Here is a 21968-nt window from a genome sequence, read left to right on the forward strand (position 1 = left end):
AGGTGATTGGATGGCGTCAATAAGAGACAATTGACTGTAGAATAGGCCATTTTAATATCATACATGCCATACATCTTTCTAATTTTCAATAATTTAACGTCAATCTGCCCAATTTTAATACAGCCTACGTTCTTCTCCTGGTTATGGTTAAATGTGCAAATATAGGTCAAAGCCTGTAAATTTGTATAGAATACATACATACATAGCCACATTGACTTTCATATATAGGCCCTAAAATTTTCAAGAATTTTAACTGAAAAATCTAGAAAATGCACCTGTTAACACACTGGTGACACTGTATTTGTAGCACTAAAATTTTCATAAAAATGTTCCGCTACAAAATGCTAAGTTCTAACATTAAAAGTGCTACAACAATTTGATTTTTAAAGTACTGAATTTTTAAAAGGAGCATTTTCTGCAGGCCTCTAAAAAAAGAACTAAAGAAGAGACTAGTGAAATGCTTTGTGTGGAGTGTGACACTGTATGGGGCAAAAAAATAGCCATTATGACGAAGTGAAGAGAGGCAAATAGAAGCATTTGAAATGTGGATATGAAGAAGAATGGAGCATGTGAAATGGGCAGACAGAATAACAAATGAAGCTGTGTTGGAAAGAGTAGATGAAGAAAGAATGATGATGAAACTGTTCAGGAAGAGAAAAAAGAATTGGCTAGGTTAATAGCTGAGAAGAAACGGCCTGGAAGGAATGATGAATGGGAGAAGAGTTCAACATAGAAGAAGCTATCAGATGATAGACGACATTAAGATATATGGATCATATGTGGAGGCTAAGAAGAAGGCAGAAAATAGGAAATATTGGAGAAAGCTCGGTTGCAGTGAAAGACCTGCCCTTGGACAGAACGCTATGAATGAATACATGAATGAAATTTTTAATTTTAAGTTGCTAAAATCTACCACCTCTAATGACGAACAAGACAGGAGAAGTAGCTGTACACAGAGTCATATAGACAGACAGATGTACACAGAATCATATAGACAGACAGAATGTTCAAACCACTTTTTCGATTTTTCAATATAGCGATGTCTTTAATATGTATTTTTGCAAACATTTTAAAATATATATATATTTTTTGCAGTACCACAGTGTTTTCTCATAATGCTTTGTGTAATGAGAAAGTAGCATCACTAAGGACCTTAATGAATGTTCTGGAATATTTCTATTCACACATAAAAGAAAAAGCTCTTATTTGTGACTATACAATACCTTATTAAGATTGCATACAAGTTTCCTTGCCGAACCACAGTCTTCAGGATTCTGCAAGTAATCAAGTCTGCGCTGCACTAAATCACTCAAATCACTAGCTTCTTTTTCCCTCCAAGCAGCATAACCATCTACTTCAGCAAGAGTGTCTACATCTGTCAGCAAACTCCTGTACACCAAAGAGCACAAACAATTGCAATAACTAATACAGTACCACATTAACATTTTATTTCTTCCTGTATGCGAGTAATCGTCGCCACTGCACAATGGTCGCACCCTTATTTATAGACAAACTTATCAGGACTTTAAAATTTCACCGCATAATTGTAGCATAGATATTTCTGTTTTATTATTATCAAGAATTATTTAAAAATAATGTGCTGCCACTGCAACACAAAGTATCTTTATGTTCAAGACCGAATGTGTGAGAAACTGTAGTGGCAGCTGACGAAAGTGAATGGAATGGGGGTGCGAGATGTTAGCACCAAGCCAACAGCCAGGAATGTCTTCAGTTTAGTACAATTGTTGGTTCCGAGTGTTCAAATATATTTTTTATGCCTAGACCAATCATCTTTCCACGGACTAGTCCAGTAGTCAGATAATATCGATTTCAGTGTATCAGATGTACCTTTATATTTGATTCAACAATATTGTGAATCTTTTTAGTCAATTAAAAAGTGTTTTTAATTCAATAACACCACAATAATTTTTATTTTTAAGGTATTATTCACGTTACAGTTCCAGCATCGCATACTAATACTGGAGTCCCTCCTTACCCTCTCCTTCATCTTCTATCTCTATCACAAATCACACAAGGCCCTGCTTGCTCACACAGCTTACATAAGGAAGCTGATCACTGGAAGTTAATGCAACCAATCGTTACCATTTTAATTTATTCTTCACAGAATAGTGGCACTGTATATTTTCACGCAATAAAAAAAAAAAAAAAAAATGCGACGATTATGCAGTAAAATACGATATCATACTTCAAGCCTTAATATCACACATGGTAAGATATCATTTTTAAAAGCATGACTCAAATGATTTTATCATATTTCACTTCTGTCTAAATTATCATAAATGATCAACATCTTGATACAGAATTGCGAACTAATTTCTAGCATACGCATCAACATTAGTCAATAGGAGAACAAGTATGATTTGGTACAATTGTACATTTTGTTTACCACAACATTTTTTCTTATCTGGAATTCATTACAGTCATCAAGGAGAAACACAAATTGGGATTTCTTATATCCCATTGCCACTAAAACAGAGAGGGAAGATCAGTGTTTCGAAATCAAAACATATGCAGTGAAGCAAGCAGCAAGAAGGAAACGTGAAAATTAATCAATTCTGTGAAGACAATTGTTATCTGGTATTTAAACAAGCAAAAGGGAGAGAAATTAAGGTTCAATACTGTTCTCATAAATTAATTACTTGTTCTGTTATGGATTATTTACATAACTTTGAATAATAAATGATTAATTCAATAAAAAAAAGGAATATTCAACATCATACTACCTTTTATGGACAACACCTTCTTCCAACACACGAGTTATCCTTGTAGCAAGTTGCGGAGATAATGCTTGAGCTTGTTTCTGCATCTTTTTTAGCTCGCCACTCACATAATACCACATTTCTTGAACTCCATTCGACATTTTCCGTCTCATCTTTTCGTATTGAATGCTTGGTTCCTCCCTTGGTTCTGAAAAATGCATTGTACAGCTTCATTGTATGCTTGCAGAATATCATTATTATTGTTAATATCACGTTATTTTCCCCTGTAAGGCTTGAGAAAACTAGTGAAATATGAAAGAAGAGAATTGATGGAAATCAAATCAAATGGAAGTAAATCAAGAAAACCTGCACTGATATTGTCTTTGTGGAACACAAATTTCACTTGAAATCTTGAAGATTTGTCCCTAGCTTTCTAGTAAGAATATGTGATAGTCTATTCATAGCTATTTTCTCTGGTTTTGTGCAAAAGTAATGATCTTATAATTTTTATAAATGAAGTATTATGGTATTATGGTTGCAGGGAAAGATTCGATCTCTGAAGTTTCTAGTAAAGCACGTGGAAATTACAAGACGTGAATGCATTCCCTTTCAGCTCGATAGGTAGTCAGAGGGAAGGTGGGTGGACATTCAGAAAGAGTTTTTGTGCTCATTAGTGATAAGTGCAGAAAGAAATTTAGGGAATATAAGCAAACCTCAGAGCTAGGATTTGTATGCAAATGCATATTTCTACAAAGTTAATTTTGCATATTTAAGGAATTCCTGCATATAATAGACTACTGTGCATAATTGTAGCATATTTTCAGGATTTTTTTGCACAAACCCCAAATTTGCATATTTTGTAAAAAAAAAAAAAAATTCAATTCTGGATTGCTTGATTGTTGGCACATAATATTTTTTTGATTGACTGTACTTGATAGCTGGATATTCCTTGCATATGAAGAGTAGCTATGCAAAAGCTAAACAACCACTCTCTGCTTTTGTTCCATCGAACTATTGCATAGCAAGAAGCATTTCCAAACATCGCTTCATATCCGACTCTAACACCCCTATCCACCTTCTCTCTGTTTCAGTTATTCTTATTCGGCACACCAGCAGTGTGATTTTGTTAAATTTTGTGTGCGGTTTGTGTGAGTACATTCGTTTGTGATGCCTCCTGCAACAACTGGTGAGTCTGTCAAGATAAAACTAGACATGGTGTTATTAAAAAAACCCTGGTTACAGCACTGAGCTCGAAGTTATGAAGGTTCTGTGCCAAGAAAGTGTACATTTCTTGAACCTGAATCTTACAAACTTACAATATATACACTAACATTTTATCCAGCAATCTCATGTGATGTTGAATCATCATTTTCAACATTCAAAAATATTCTTGTAGATATCAATATATGACAACAGATGACTTAGAAAATTTGTTGGTTGTGTTTTGCAATCAGAAGAAGTAAGGTAAAGAAAGAAATATTTGTGCATATGACAGATACAGGGGCGACATTTCAGTTTTTTGCTCGAGAGGACAATATTTTTTAGGAAAGAATTTATAGAGTATATCACGTGAAATATTTCCTTCCTATTTCCTTTGAAATGAACAGTAAACTAGGATAAACTTGAATAATTTCGAGGGAAAAATTGTTCTGGGGCCAGGACCATTGGTTAAACATACCAATGCTCTCCCAACTGAGCTACCCAGGAACTCTACCCGACACTGATCCAATTTTTCCCCTCTATATTCACAGACCTCAAAGTGGGCTTGACAACCGTCAAGCAACCAACATTGAGTGCACACTAACTTGTGTGACTTAAATTGTGGTTTTCTGTTGCATACAGTGACGTGTATTATGCAAATCAAGCTTTCAGGAATAACTCCCTGTCAAGTTAATTTGAATAATTTCGAGGGAAAAATTGTTCAAATTAACTTTACAGGGAGTTATTCCTGAAAGCTTGATTTGTAGGATAAACTTGACCGTAAAGAGAAGTTTTAAATACGAATGGCATTGCTGCTTTAAGAGATGAAATTTGTTCCTGGTGATTGGCTATGCAGTTAAATTGTAAAAATTAGCCTATCTAAAATTTTCCATTTCATTTGTCCAAATCCTATTGCATGCAGAGCCTAAATATTCCCTTTTTATGGGTGACCTCAAGAAGCAAACTCTCAATTTTAGAATTTTAGAAATTAATGCAGAAACACCACATGTAAAATCCACTACTCAGTGTAATTCAGAACATTTTATTGCACCAGTATGTGTCTTTTTAAGAGTTCACAGTAATAGCTAAGACATATTGTCTCCAAAATCTTTAAACAGGTCGTTGGTTATACTAAAGAAGGAAACTATACACGTAATGACACTCCCTAGCTGATCACATAATCTAATTAACATTTGTAAGCAATAAAGTAATAATATCACGAATTCCAAAAGCTATGGGTTTGGTTGCACATACAGTCTACTTCAAATAATACGAGGATCATTTCATAAATAATGCACAGGTTGCTAGAACTGTGAAGTGGATGACGCAACCAATGATAATTAAGTCAGTTACAATTGAAGATTTGAGGAATAAGCACTTGTGTTCGTTTTGTCCATAGCATATTCTGTGTTTAGGTAACGAGAGCTAGAAATGGGGCCTACAAATGTCTCAGGTACTGTGACAATTGAAAATCAAAGTTCGAATCTTTATGTGATAAAACGTCAACAGGAATCCACAGCAGAACACAGTTTGTGGTGAGCTTATAGTGGACTGTAGTACAATTTCTTGCTGGATTACTTGTTTTCGTGTTAGCTTAGAAAACGATGCAAGACCAAGAATACCGAAAACATCAATACATGAACAAAGTGTGAAATTTGTGGCGGATGCTCTTCAAGAAGATCATCAAATGACATGTGAGGAACTTTCAGATGCTACAGGGATTTCTCCAACTTCAGTATTTTGTATTTTGACAAATGATTTGAAGAAGAGAACAATTTCTACATGTTGGATCCCTCACTGCTTGACTGCTGAACAGAAACAGAAACACCTGGACATTGCGAACTTATTGACAGGACCATCACACAAACGAGTAGCCTAATGAGAAGCTGTATTACGGTCCACTGTGAACTTACAATAAACTCCACCCAAAGCACTCTGGAAAGTGTGGATTTCTGTGCGGAGTTTTGCCACATAAATATTCGATTTTTGATCTTCAATTGTCACAGTACCCAGACACGTATAGGTCCCATTTCTAGCTCTCATTACCTAAACACAGAGTTTGCTATGGACGAAACGAACACACGTGCTTCTTCCTCAAGCCTTCAACTGCAACTGATGTAATTTTCATTGTTGTTGTGTCATCTACTTCACGGTTCTGCCAACCCATGCATTATTTATGAAACGATCCCCATAGTTAAAAATTGTCAATTCCAATCTGGGACTAACTGTAGTCTTTTCATATTTATTAACATTTAATTATGCAGCAGATTAGAACACCACATTTCCTGGTACATTATATCCTATTCGAAATATTCTCATACCAAATGCACCATTTCACATCTTGCCTGCATATCAGCGTACTCCTTCTCATTTTTGTTATGTTCGTCTGTTTCGCCTTATTTGGTTGCACAGTAAATAATGTAATTTATAAGATTTTTTAATAGTTCAAGAAAATAAAAACTACCTAGAAAATTATCATCATTTCCAACATGATAATGGAAATGATTTGTTGTAAAATGCATTATATACTGTATATATCTTATTTGACCTGAAATTATAATTTTGACGTAACTGAGTTACAATGATTACAGTGGTTGCGCACAATTTAACATAGGGTTATGTAAAATAGTTGTTTTATTAGCTATCATACTGTATAAAATTAATGAAAAAATATATGCAATTTACGTAGTGCTGATTTCTTACATAAATGAATACTGTCTGATTATCAATTATTACAGCCATCAGTACGAGGATTGCACCCAAGTTATTACCACCCTTTGAATTTGTGAAAATGGTGAGGAACATATTAATGTGTTGTTGTACCACTGAAACTAACAAAAAGGAGCTAGACCCGCTAAAGTTCACTTCATCAGAGCAAGATGGAGTAAACATCACAATGACATCTGTAACCATCTGGTTCACTTCATGAGCAGGCGACAGTGTCACAGCAATACTCGAAACTGCTGCTTCACTTCAACAGAGGTTGGATCCTTCCTCACTAAAGGCCTCACAACAATAGTTGAAAAGGTAGCTAACTGTTATTTCATTTTAATAACATGTTGGCATTGAATTTCTAATGAAAGAAAACATTTCACTCTCAAGAATTCCCTGAGGATTGCAGAAAGCTTACATATAATTTCTTTTTATGTCTTGTTCGTGTTTGAGGAGGGGTGTGGCATTTTAAACCAGCAATATGGATACTGCTAATCAACCTCACTCTGACCATCCATCAACAAGCTTGATGGAAGACAATGAGAAGATTTTTTTGAATTCCTTTATTTTATGATGCTTTATCAACTTCAATAATTATCTAGCATATGAGTGAAATGAAGGTGATAATGCCAGCAAAATGAGTCCAGGGTCCAGCGCCAAAAGTTACCCAGCATTTGTTCTCAATAGGTTGAGGGGAAAACTCGAAAAAAATCTCAATAAAATTTGTCCCAACCATAATTTGAATCCGAGTCAGCTCGTTTCATGGTTTGACATGTTAACTGTCACTCTACAGTGGTGGACACAATGAGAAGAGACTTGTCATCCCTATCATGGAGAACTGCCATGTAAAGGTTCGAGAAATAGCTAACAGGCTTGGTGTAGGTCCATAATGACATCCAAACTCTCTTGAAAAAGCTGCGTTTCAGAAAAATTTGTTCACAATGGATGCCTTGTTGCTTTCAGTGTAACAAAAATTGCAGAATCAAAACATATTCCATCAATTGCTTCAGCAGTACATTGAACAGGGTGATGACTTTCTTTTGAGCATAATGGCTGGTGATAAATGTTGGTTTCCTCATTATGATCCCCAAACCAAATGTCAAAGCATGGACAGGCATCACCCACAATTGCTGACCAAGAAGAAACAAAGGAACATTATGGACAAAATGTTCTGGGATGCTGAAGGTATTGTGATGATTGACTTCTGGCTCACAAGCAAACTGTTAATTCAGATCCATATCAGACAGTATGAAAAAGCTTCTTTGAAAACTGCATGACAAAAACTCTGGCAGGAAAGTCATTCTGCAACATGACAACACACGCACACGTGGCATATTGGTGCACCATGCAATGGATTGAAAGAAATGACTGGGTGATTCTTTCTCAGTCTGCTCTCATACAGATCGTATTTATCATCATCAGTCTTCCACTTCTTTAGTTTCGTCCAAGACCTGAGAGGGCAACATTTCAATATGGATGAAGAGGTGCAGAAAGCCATATGTCATAGGCTGCATACTAGTGGAACAGACTTCTACTGTAAAAGCATATTAAAACTGACGAGTGCTGACAAAATGTGTCAATCGAGCTGGAGATTATACATAAAATAAAAGAATCTTTGAGAAGTACATTGATGTATAAAGTTTCTGTTTTCATGATCATGGGTCTGAAAAAATTAGTGATTATGACTTGGTACAACCTTTGTATTTTAGTCGCATTGTGATGGCATATTTGAAAGTGATATATAATATGATGTAATACTATTACTTACCAATTCCACCATACTTTTCAGAGTCATGAGACTGTTCCAGCAGTTTCTCTGCTCTTTGTAGTTTCTTTTGTAAGTCCTGGAATAATGCATCTCTCTGCTCTTGTTTTAGTGACGGATCACTGAAAAGGCAAAATTCAAGATCATGAAAATGGTAATACAAAAACGTGCAATTGCAAAGGTTTATGAACCCTCTTGCATGCATGGTTCCACACAGATATACAGAAAACCTTTTATTTCTGGAGTTATAATGACTGAAAAAAATTTAAATTACGAAAATGTAATTATATATGTCATCCATTCGGTTAACTCAGGGCCTCAGAATATGTATCAGACAATAATGAAAATGACAACAAAGATCAGGACGATGATACCAACAATCATAACCACCATCTCATTAAATAGTACAGTATAATATTTTAAAACTTACAATTCTTCTGTGCATACCTTGTTTTCTCAAAGATTATTCTTGGTTGTAACTATAGGTCTGGATGAGCTTGTGTTTGTGACAGTAGTCAACTTAACTATTTTATCTTTTAACACTTTGTGACAGTGCACAAGAAAATGAATAGAGAAAGAATTTCTCACTACTGCAGTAGCCACTGTCATGTGACTTTCAATTTCCTCTTTTAAATAGTAGTTTTAGATTGATTTATACCTATTGGGTACTGTAAATCATTTTAACTTGCATATTAAGCCACTGTTTGTTTTAAGACACTAAATTTTGGAAATTAAAAAATTACTGCTATAACTGAAAACTTCAGAAACATGCTAAGTTATACTGGTATCATATTATTCAGAATATTTTATTATGCAGAAAGAAAATATTGAGAAACAGTGCATACCGTAGATAATTTAAAGAATCTGACATAAAATATATTTTCTTCATCTTTGATACTGATAAAATGGTTTTTATAATATTATGTTTTTGTTCTCATAGGAACTATTGGACAGATATTGGCTGTCTGTACTACCTACATGATGTATAGTGGATTTAAGATAATATCAGACGTTTTATTAAATAATTTTGTTCTGAACCGAGAATATTTTAAAAAAGAATTTCAACTACTGTAATTTTTCACTGTCTCTCTTCGCTGTGGGCTTCAGAGCAAAATTTCTCAATAAAACCTCTGATATTTTATGAATACAGTTCCCAAAGGCACTGTCACGTAAATACACTGGATAGTTGATACTTGTTCAATGGTTCACACAGGAACAAAACATTACATTCTTAAAACCATTTTATCAATACAAAGATGAAGAAAATATTCTTTGTGTAAAATTGCTCTAAACATATTGTACTGTTACTCAATATCTTCTATCGATTTTGTGTAATGGAAAAATAAAATACATGAAATAACAAACACCCATAAGGCACTTCTTGTGAGGCAAGTAAGCCAGGAGATAATGGGGTAGGGTGGCCAGTTCTTTCCCCCCTTCATTGCGTACCGGTACATTGTTAACTAGTAACATAGTTCATTAATCAAACTTGAGGTTATATGCTAGTAATACATTTATTTTTCAACCACATAAACAATACATGACAGTTTTAAATTTTACTACATTGTTTATAGCCTAAATTAGTTGGTTATTTAACGATACTGTATCAACTACTACATTATAGTCGATGGAACTGGTGACAGCATGATAGTATTTGGCGAGACGAGGACTAGGATTTGTCATGTGATCCCTGACATTTGCCTTACAGTTGGGGAAAACCACGGAAAAACCCCAACAAGGTAATCAGCCCAAGTGCAACTCTGGATTGGCAAGCAAATGGACCTATTTCCTGAGCCACACTAGTGACCTACTTAGTATGAAAGACTTATTGTAGAACAAGGATGTAGGTAAAAAAAAAACATATTTCAGGCCAATCTTAACATATGGAGAAGACATATGGGTATTAAAAAAAATAGAAGTACACTGCAGGCAATCGTCATTAAATTCTTCCAGAGCATACTAGATAAACCAAGAAAGGACAGAAGAGACTGATAATGTCTGATTTATTGACATATAAATTAAAAAATTAAAATGAATGAAAAGAATGAAAAATAAAGAACCACAAATTTAGATCTGAAACTAGAAGTAAATGGAATGAGATAAGGGAAAGATCAAGATCAAAATGTATAAGTCAAATAAAGCTAGACATGAAAAGAATGGGAGGAAGAACGAATGGATGATGCCTGGAACAATAGGGACAAATGGAGGCTCTTCATACATTGATCCAAAGAGCTTGAAAACAATGCTAGAAGATGAAGATGATAATAATAAATATTATTAATTCAATGCCCAGACACTTGGATAGAAACCATTCATCTGTATACCTCCCAATATAGTTCACCTAAAATCTTATATATAACATTTTTCATAGCACTGCATGTTTAACATGATCCCAATCCATGACACTTTCACTATCTTAACATAACACTCATGCTGGCAATGGAAGCATGGAGAGGCGATAGAGATGTTTCACAAGAAGGTTGTGATCTGTCAAGATCTGGAATGTTGCTACTGATTATTTTCTTGGTTAGAATGGAATGGTTTCTTTGCCGGAAATTAATACTTCCGATTTCTTGTTCCTGCTGAGGCTTATGTGATCTTGATGTATTGCTTACTGAAATTTTCTATTGATGTAGAGTTTTACTGAATGAAATGGCAGTGCAAGGTTAAGTGTAGTGGTTATTTTTGTTCCTTTTTTTTCGCCAATGTGTCAACTATTTCGTTGCCTTCAATTCCGCAGTGTGAAGGTATCTATTGAAATTTTATATTTTTCTGTTCATTTTGCAGTTGTCTTATTAGTGTCTGGATATCTTTAACTGGTGAGCTTGATGGAGGATGTGGGGCTATAGCTTGTAGAGCTAATTGCGAGTCACATAAGAAAACTGAATTTTAGAAACTTAACTCAGCTATAACTGCTTTAGTGGTATTCTCATTGCCCCTAATTCTCCGTCAAAGTTTGTATGGAATGTTCCTAGAAGCTAAACAAGGTACTATGAAAACAAATTCCAACATTTACATCCATATCAAATTGTGATCCTTCAGTATATATCTGCAGTGCTTGGGAAAAGTGACACAAGTCAGTTTCCACAAACCTTTTTTTTATAATTTATTGACAACTTACAGAACATCTGCTCGCTTGGAAAAAAATACATAAGTATTCCTCCCATTACAATAATTGATACAGAAAAAAATCAAATCGGCATAAACCAGTGTAAGTTGTCAATAAATTATCAAAAAAGGTTTGTGGAAACTGACTTATGTCACTTTTCCCGAGCACTGCAGAATTATATGTAACCAGTTTTCTAATGAGTAAGAGGTATTGATTGTCTCCAAGGTCAAAGATTTGAGCATTATTTTATCTGTTTCATTCTTTTTTTCCTCTTTACTATACTGAACTACCTCCATAGCGTCTGTTTTGGCGTTTTTTAAGGTTTCACATCCATACAAGAGTGCTGGCATTATATAGGTCTTATAGATATTATTCAGTACCGCTTGTGAGCCCCATTTTTTACCCGCAGTCTTTTCAGCACGTTTCATCTACATCTAGCATTTTCTGTGTTTTTTCTACATGCTTTTTCCATGTCATTTTTTGTATAAGTATATTCCTAGATATTTTGGTTCTGAACTTTCTTTTATTGTTTGGTTGTCTAGTTTTTTTTTAGTTGGTTATTTAACGACGCTGTATCAACTATGAGGTTATTTAGCATCGATGAGATTGTGAGAGCAAGATGGTATTTGGCAAGATGAGGCCGAGGATTCGCCGTAGATTACCTGGCATTCACCTTACGATTGGGGAAAACCTCGGAAAAAACTCAACCAGGTAATCAGCTCAAGCGGGGATCGAACCCGCGCCCGAGTGCAACTTCAGACCGGCAGGCAAGCGCCTTAACCAACTGAGCCATGCCGGTGCCTGTTTGGTTGTCTAATTTTACTTTTATTTGGGTAGGTTTATAGGAAAGTGTAAATAGTTGAAAGGATATTCAATGCTTTATTCATCTTGTGAGAGAGTTGTTTTTCTTCTTTCTTGGGTAATGATATTCATATTACCAAAACATCTGCATACAACCACATTTCAATATTTACAAGTGTAGCTATCATAACATCAAGATCATTATGACAGCTTGGTTAGAAAGCTAAATAATTAAACAGAAAAATATGAAGAATTAAATATTATAACATCATGTTATTCCATGTTCCTACAGTAGGCTTACTATCGATTCAATATTAAAAAATTGATCCTTTGTTTCATATAGATTATTTTTTAGTAGGTTATTTTACGATGCTTTATCAACATCTTAGGTTATTTAACATCTGAATAAGATGAAGGTGATAATGCTGGTGAAATGAGTCTGGGGTCCAGCACCGAAAGTTACCTAGCATTTGCTCATATTTGGTTGAGGGAAAACCCTGGAAAAAACCTCAACCAGGTAACTTGCCTCGACTGGGAATCGGACCCGGGCCACTTGGTTTCGCAGCCAGACACGCTAACCATTACTCCACAGGTATGGACTATAGACTATTACTAACAAGGAAAAAAAAAATTAAGTTTAAAATAACACAATGATTTCTTGGAGGAGAGAGGAAGAATCTGTTGTATTGTACACAGTTTCTTGGGTCAAAACATGTTGCCTCTTCCTAGTTTTCTTTTCTTGTACACGTAATAGTTTCTCTCAATTTTCTAACAGGCATACTGTACAGACTGTAGGATTAACTAAGAACTTGAACCTGGAAAATTCTCTGGAAACCATCTTTGCATTTGTTGGGCAGAGATGTGAGTACGTGAGAAACAAACACTCACTCTCATATAGTAAACTGACAAGGCAACATCACTCGATGTTAAGAAAACTTCCAAACAATTTATACACCATTCGAAAGAGCACCCTGAAAAATGGTGAAATCTCTACTATTACATGCTGCGATGCACATATTATGAACAAGCTACAGAGAGTTAAAGAGGCGGGGGTGGGGGTCTCTGTTATCCAATGGGAGTCTATTATGTTCGACCTGTTAGGCACAAGGATTGAATACATAGGAAGCAGCGTAGGAAGCGAGCAACTCTATGTTAAGTGAAGGTCTAAACAATTTATACATCAATTCGGAAATATAATTCTAGGATGTAATAAAACTGCTAATTTTGCATAGCCACCTACTGTTATATTGTGAGGGTGTGGGTGACTGGTCAGAGGCGGGAGGGGGAATTTTAAACACATTACAATGAATGCGTATGAAATTCTCTAAACAAATATAAAACGTACTCACCAATAATGTGACTCTTCCTACTTATTCCCCTTCAACAAATTTATTGTAGTAGAAGGGCAATTGGTACATGTGAATTTCATGTGGATGAAAGTGAATGTCATCAACTCTTCTTGGTAAAGTGTAGGTGGTGCAGGAAATTTTTATGTTTCGAACAATGTTTTGTTAACTATCATTATCATTCACAGGAGAATGAATCTGTTCAATCCTCACATCTGCCAAGTCAAACAGTATAGACTCCCATTGGATGGCGGAGACCCCCATCCCCGCCTCTTTAGCTCTCTCTAGCTCATTCATATGTGCATCACAGGACGTAATATTAGACATTTCACCATTTTTCAGGATGCTCTTTCGAATGGTGTATAAATTGTTTGGATATTTTCTTAACATGGAGCTATGTTCCCTTGTGAGAAAAAAAACACGCATGCATACATACATAAAAGAGTGGAAAGAGTTTTATTATACATATTTTGATTCATATTTCATTAGGATGTGCCCCTTGTACCACAACTTTTGTGACCTGGAAGTACAGTTAGGCTACAATGAAAAATGTCCTGCATTCTTACATATTTCACATTATATTATGTGTTCATTTTTATGTCCAACATGATAACGAAAAAGTTACATTTGCTGTAGGCAGTGCTTTCTTTCTGACGAAACACGTCGAAACAGCATTCCAGCATCTGTTTGTTGCGTTTTTCATAATAGAATCGAAAAATGTGTCAATAACTATGTTTTCAGCATAGTTTCCTTTGAATTCCACTTAGACCTTGAGAGCCTTAGTTGGACGAAAAGGTTAAAAACGACAAAATTCCCGTGCACTGGACAGTAATCATCTCCCTGTCCATATAAGATATTCTATACAGAGTTCTATCACCTTTTCTCCAGAAAAGCACAGTCAGAAGGTACATATAACAGCAATAGAATCATCTCCCTGTCCATATAAGATATTCTATACAGAGTTCTATCACCTTTTCTCCAGAAAAGCACAGTCAGAAGGTACATATAACAGCAATAGAAGCCTCTACACCGAAAGGAAATATATCGAAGCATTTGTTGCCAGCATCTACTTCATTTATTATTTTCTGGGTTAGGCCTACTTCAAACATAGCATCACTAGCGCTTTTGTTGTTTTGAAAACCGTGTTGATTACCGGTACTGTAGGTCTATAAAATATTATGTTTTTGTAAATAATTAAGTAGTCTTTGTTTAATGTAGGCTATTTTTCTTGAATCCTAGACAAGTTTGATATAATTAAGTGAAATAGGAAAATATTTATTCATGTTTTTTATCTTCTGATTTATAAATTGTAATGACTATTGCATTCTTAAAAGTTTTAGACAGATACCTTAAGACAAACATAGATTTAAAAATTAAGATTAAGAGAAATAGAATATACAACACAAGAACTCCAGTATTTTTAACAATTATTTGGTTAAGCTATTAAGACTCAGTAAGCAAGACAGGGCTCAGGAAAGGAACCATGTTCTTAAATTGATAATTGACTAAATCTAGATACGTTGATGGATGGAAAGCAAGCAGTCTCCTTAGGAGAGGAGGAAAAGCTGAGTTTGTCTAAAAATATATGAGCTATATCGATTTAATTAATTGATGAACAAGTAGACTTACTCGTGTTAAATATATAATATTTGTCAGGCTTACAGCTGTTTCAGTGCTTCACGCACCATCATCAGAGCCTACAAATATTACATATTTAACACAAGTAAGTCTACTTGTTCATCAATTAATTATATTCAAGTGTTAAAAGTGGTGTACGCAAGATTCAAAATGGATATATCGATTTGGTCTGGAGTCAACCTTCGTGCAAAACTAAATGTTAATTAAGAAAAAAAAGGTGGAGAAACTAGTGCACAGATAGTTCTGGTGATTTCGGAAGTAAAAATCGTTGAATTTATAAGGCTTTTTTTTTTTTTGGAGAGGTAGTTGTTCGTAAGTATATGCAATATCGAAAATTAAAGTGATTATTCTATTTATTGCTGTTTTGAGCAGAAAGACTGCTGGGAATTTGTGAAGAATATGATACAGCCATATTACATCTCACTGATGAAACAAAGCTGCAGTGGAGACAAGAGAAATTAAACAAAATGAAAATTACACAAGTCATAATTATTGCAAAGTGATGGTTGGAGAAAACATAGAAAAATCTCATGTAGGCTTAACCATATTCACAAATTTTGTGCAAATGAATGGTTTATTTATGAAAAGGCCTAAGTCTTGAATACTAAATTGTTAGCAATTTAAGAAAAAAAACTGCTTACAGGCCGAAATTTTGAAATTAAGGCTGAAATAAAAATTGTATCATAAATTCTACTAAACATTAGAGTGTGAAACTTAGTCCTCTTCATATCTAAATCGATGTATCTACACCCAAAGGGCAGTTATTACATTACAAACTCATTTTTACAAAATAAGCGACTCAGACCCTTTCATAAATAACCCATTCAAATAAAAATAGGCCTAATTATTCTTAGGCATTTCATGGTGAAATTAAAATTTCAACGGCACACATTTACTTTGTAAGATACAAAGCTACAGTTCATCATCTGCAACTTTACAAAAGATTTTAGTAGTATTTCAGGATGTTAATTAAGATCTTCTATTTAGTAAAATTTGCTAAACCTTTTCCGACACAATAATTTAATTTCACGAAATCATTGGGTGTTATTATTTAAGTATGAATAACGTACTTCCAGAACTAGATCTTTATAATGACAATGACTCACCCAACATTGATATCACTAAAAAGGGTTCTGAGTTCAGCATTTTGCCTCTTGAGAACTTCCAGGTCATGAAATGCACGTGCCAAACGTTGAGTTGTGCGGACATCTGGTTCAGGCGATGTCGGCACCCTAAATACTGGTGATGCTGCAAACAGCACTAGTACCAATAACCAAATTGCCAAGAGCACCAGTAGTGCTCGGCCCCAACCAACCTGCCGCACCAACTTCATGGCCTCATACCTACGAGGAGTAAAACACAACGAAAGTATTATGCACTTCGAGAACTTGCATTATTACACATCTATAAAGACAAAATCTTGAATACTTTTGTACGTATTCCTTTCTTGTGCATATAGCCTAATTAAATTGAATCGTGTTAATTTTTACTACAACGTATCTGTTAAATTTGCACTGGTTATATATATGATGGTCATGAACGAATAGTAACTACTTCTAATTATTGTGGAAAGTTTCCTGTGACTTAAAAATACATATACATATACATATACTGTCTATTACCTACCTAGGCTTTACACGTCATTCCGGAAAGGTTTGCTGTCAGTTCCTAATAAACTAAATAACATTATGGTGATAACCCACATATTAAAGATTGAATGAAATTTTCATTAGCTGATGATATTACCTAATAACACACAACTACTTTCATTCATCATGTTTTCTTATTGAGGGACCCTTCGAGCGCTTCGAGTTCCCCAAAACATACAACACCCCCACCCCCTTCACAAATTTCGCAATAGAAAATAATACAGTACACAGCAGATTGCTCTGCTGTTATTATTCAAGTTTACGTCAAGGTCTCCTACAAACGACAACATATAATTTGTTTACGAAGATAATACAATATCAATCTCTAGATCATTGTGAAACAAATTAGTAAATACTTGAAATAATAAATTTAATTAAATTGTTTCTCTTCCAGTTTCGTTTAGAAACATTTTCTGAATATGGAGATACCGAAATCGCCACATTCGTTATATTAGTGTATGTCTGTTGAGGTCTTTGTAGTGCACGTTGCACACACTACACACTAATGGCAGCAGCGGACAGGGAACTTTCTTCGATACTAGGTTGACGTCGCTTCTTTAATCGACTACAGAAAATATGCTGCCATCTCTGAGCGAACTATAAAATAACTGTAAACAACATTCCTTACCTCATATTTTATGGGAATACCAATAACGTGGTTTTCGTATAATGTGAAGAACTTCTAATATTGCACGTGGAATCCGTGGTCGTGGATTCAAATTAAACGTAGGACATGGATATTCGTTGTTAATGTGATGTCCTGTGTTATAGGTGGAGGTCCAGCGTTGTATCGAGCCACTGCATTCTTGAACACAAAATGCAAAAGTTTTTTTTGTAATGAAACTTGTGTCGAAAAGCAAATATTTAACAGAACCCAGAACCAAATCGTATCGATCGTTTCAAACAAATTTATCTCAGAATGTCTAGAAGACCATGCGTTTATAATACCAGTCCACCGCGGACCAGCCGGCAGGCGTGTGTGTCTGCTAATCTGGAGTTGCGCCTGGGCGTGGGTTCGATTCTAGCTAGGGCTCATTACCTGATTGAGTTTTTTCCCGAGGTTTTCCCCAATCATAAGGATAATGTTAGGTAATGTATGGCGAATCCTCGGCCTCATTTCGCCAAAATAAATCAACTCGCTATCACCAATTCCATCGACGCTAATAACCAACTAGTTTATAAAGCGCAATTAAATAACTAAAAAAAAAAAAAAAAAAAACAACTGCACCATTTTACAGTGCTGTCGAACTGTAACGGCTTTGTGACTGTAGGTCTAGACGGCAGTGGCCGAACTCAACGTGGAACCACAGTCTAGTATATACAGTCACGAAGTTTAATACTTACTAAATATGCAAACATAGACAGTTGAAATATGCATCCATAGATAGTTACTCACCACCAGGATCGCTACTATCGCCTCATCAGAGACTCTCTACCTAGCAGACCATAAAATGTATTGTACTTTCGATATCGTGTTCTTTTGAAAAAATTAACACCTTCCTTCTACTATTGAAATATGAAATACATAATGTTTATATATTACCGGTATTTTCATAAAATATGTATTATATTCTATAAACTCACCTTCCTGGATCTTTCGGAAGAAGGATAACTCTAACCTATATTTCTTACAATTTATAGTACTATCACAGTCTACTATATACAGTCACGAAGCTTGAGTTTTGAGGGTGCTAGAAACAATAGACTGTGACGCAGTGGCGTATACTGGTTTAAGGGTCTGGGCTACCACTGATCCTATTATTACACAAAATATATTTTAAAAACCCTATAATAAAATTCCTTACCTATTTATATGTGAATTCCAGACGTCTTGATTGGGACGAAAATACTTTGATGACTTCGTCATTGAAATTACAGTTGGGCCGCTTGCGAAGTTTCTGTAGAAATGACTTTTCAATGGACATCAGTGCCAAGCCGGATAAACGTTCTTGTGTATGAGTTGATCTACAGTAGGATTTTATTCGCTTCAACGCAGAAAATGTTCTTTCTACCGATGCTGACGTAGCTGGTATTGTCACAATTAATGTTGCCAATTTAAGGACTTCAGGAATAACTTGGTTCAGCTGGTTTTCATATATGGCAGATAATATTTCATGGATAGGTTTGTTCGAAAAATCAAAGACTTCTGCTGAATATATTACACTTAATTCATTTTTCAAACGTACTTGATCAAAGTGACTGTTACAGGACTGAAATAATTTGTTTAGTGCCTCATTCGGGAAGTTTTCTCTATAAGCAAAACATTTTTGAGAATCTAGAAGATGTGTGAACTGAACCTTTCCATAATCAAAAAAACTGTCAGTAATTTCCATGTGCATACGATCTAGTATGCTGTAGTACAGCTGCCTATATTTCAATTCATCATCTCCTTTTCTTCGCTTTAATGGTGGTTCCATTGTATTGGCTGAAGAATTTTCATTTTCCATATTACTCCATATGGACGGAAACCCACTACGTCTGAACTCGGATATAGTATTTTTTAACTTTGATACCTCTTGCAAGCAGTATGCTATGTCTAGACTTTTTGTCTGAAGAATATTGTAGAGCACATCTGTATGTGCGAACACTCTAGCATAGACTTCAAGAAGAAATATATTCTGAAACTGTGTGAAAAAATACAAATATCCTTGAGCCTGCACAATTACATCATCATCCCAGTTTTCTTCAGAGTCATTACAAATGATATTTTCAAAGAAAGCAGTCAGTTGTTCTCTGTATTCCTTTACTGTATTTACAAGCCGAGATGTAAAATTTCATCTAGTTGGTGCTACTTTTGGGCGTTTCTTTTTCATAAATTCCTTGAGTTTTTCTGATCTTTTAGGAGATGATGAGAAAAATGCAGCTAAACCCGACAGTGTTTAAAAAAAAAATGCGGCATTCTGGAATGGATAAAGTAGTTTGTTGCAAAACTAAATTGAGAACATGGCTGTAACAATGGACAAATAGTGCTTGAGGATACTGTTCTTGAACTTTTGTTTTTAAGCCATTAATATTTCCCGCCATAACTGAAGCACCATCATATGTCTGTGCAATTAAGTTATTGCCGACATTGTATTCTGCTATAACACCTTCCACATGCTGAAACAAAGCAGCAGCAGTTTTGCCCGAACTGACATTTGTGAATCCTATAAACCGTTCTTGAACATTGGCAGTACTGTCGACGTATCTTAAAACAGTGGACAATTGACTCTGATTAGAGCAGTCACTTGTTTCATCAACAACAATGGCCACAAAAGGTGCTTCTTCTATTTCAGATTTTATGTTCTTTATCATAACCTCACTTATAGCAAATATTAAGTCATTCTGAATTGCGAGAGAAGTACCACGGAATACTGTTGAACTCTCAAGATGATTGGCCAGTAAATGGTCAAATTCACTTAAGGAACTTTAATATTCAATATAATTTCCTCTATTGTCTGATTCCACACTCTCATTATGACCCCGAAAAGCCAATTCTTGTTTTCCTAGAAAGCAGACTGCGTTAATAAGACGCAGTAAAATCTCCCGATTTTTTTTTTCACAAGAGCATTGTGTTGGTTGATGTGTAGAACTTTTTGCTTATCTAGCTGTAAATCAATTCTTGTCTTCCCAAAGTTTGCAAAGTTCATGCTACTATAAATATGAGCTTTTGATGTATCGTGTTTTAGGACTGCCGTTCGAAGGGAGTTCATATTAGAAAACCCCTCTTTTGACCATACATTAGTTTCGCGGCTAAATAACAAACATGGCCAGCAAAATAGTTTAGACAGTTTAGAACTACCACACGACCAATTCCACTTACCATATGATGTTGAAGTGAAATGGCGTGTGTACTCACGCTGTTTTTCTTTTACGTCCATGGACAAATTTAACTCAGGAGTTGGTCTTTCCATTTTCACAATTTCAACTTTCTCGTTGTATGTACGACGGTTAAAAGGCACTTTTAATAAAGCTTCTATTACACAGTCATTTTCAACACAAACCTCTCCAGAAACTTGTTCTGCCATATTTTTCACAATATCACTTAATTGGGAAATTAAAAACTTAATAATTCACAATTAGCCTAATATAACTCTTAGACACTCGAACAAATCACAAATTTAAAATACTGCACTGCAAGAACACAATCACATTAATGAGCTAGCGTACTAAGCATATTGTTGCTTCGCGCCTTCGAAGAAACCGATCACGAGAGCGGCAACTCACCCGCCTACACTGCACGATGGAAACAGAAGAGAGCGGGGGGACGGAGAGTTGTGCGACGTGAGCGTAAAGGACACAGGCTACCCTTCGTAGCAGCGGTTTCTCCAGTGATGCCGCCTTGACAACTTGTTTCTTTTGGAGAGCAGAGAGCGCATATAAATCTAACAATTACTTTAATTTTAATTACTGTGGTAAAACTAATACGGTAATACAAAATTATTACATTATGTTATATTATAAACTTTTTCTTCTGTAATTTCCTTGGGCTACCGCCGGTAGCCCCGGTAGTCCGCAAAATACGCCCCTGCTGTGACGGTACTATTTTGCATTGCCTGTAATGAGGCGATATTAGCGATACTAGTGGTGAGCAACTATCTAATGTTTGCATATTTACTACGTATTGAGCTTCGCGACTGTATATACTAGACTGTGGTACTATACTGAAAGCCAGGTTATGAACCGACTAAACCGGAAGCAACGTTCTGTTGCTCTCTTTCTGAGCTCTATTGCCACATAGTGCAGCGAGATTCAAAGCATGTTCAGCGTTTGTCACCGATATTTTTAAAATAACTACTGTCTATAGTTCTCGATAACACTACCAACAATATTAGTAATTAAAATTACTGTTTTTAAGAAAGCGCGAGCTAATGACGCTGGTACGAAATGCGACTCGTAATGCACGTGGTAACTGCAAATGAACTGGGAAGTTTGGCTACACTGTCTCCGTGATTCTGTTGCCAGATTTTCGTTAGCAGACGACATTTTCACGTGAGGTCCAATGAAAAGCTCCGTTCTCCTTCCCCCCCTCCGCCCTGCCATACTCAA

The 21968-nt window shown here is 35.4% G+C and overlaps 1 protein-coding gene across 2 annotated transcripts in view; it reads right to left on the reverse strand.

The window, feature by feature from the left end:
* Positions 1-17237, reverse strand: part of FucT6 (alpha-(1,6)-fucosyltransferase 8) — a 43709-nt gene extending 26472 nt beyond the window's left edge. The window contains exons 1-5 of one of the 2 annotated variants that reach the window (XM_069823715.1): positions 16918-17237; positions 16398-16634; positions 8401-8519; positions 2745-2928; positions 1224-1389 (exon numbers count right to left, since the gene is read on the reverse strand). In XM_069823715.1, coding sequence (XP_069679816.1) covers positions 1224-1389; positions 2745-2928; positions 8401-8519; positions 16398-16624 — 696 coding nt within the window. In that variant the 5' untranslated portion in view covers positions 16625-16634; positions 16918-17237. The remainder of the gene's footprint in view (positions 1-1223; positions 1390-2744; positions 2929-8400; positions 8520-16397; positions 16635-16917) is intronic. The other variant, XM_069823716.1, reaches the window with a different exon arrangement.
* Positions 17238-21968: the final 4731 nt, after the last annotated feature.

The sequence above is a fragment of the Periplaneta americana genome, chromosome 4 (assembly GCF_040183065.1).
Source record: "Periplaneta americana isolate PAMFEO1 chromosome 4, P.americana_PAMFEO1_priV1, whole genome shotgun sequence".
In the NCBI taxonomy this organism is placed as follows: domain Eukaryota; kingdom Metazoa; phylum Arthropoda; class Insecta; order Blattodea; family Blattidae; genus Periplaneta; species Periplaneta americana.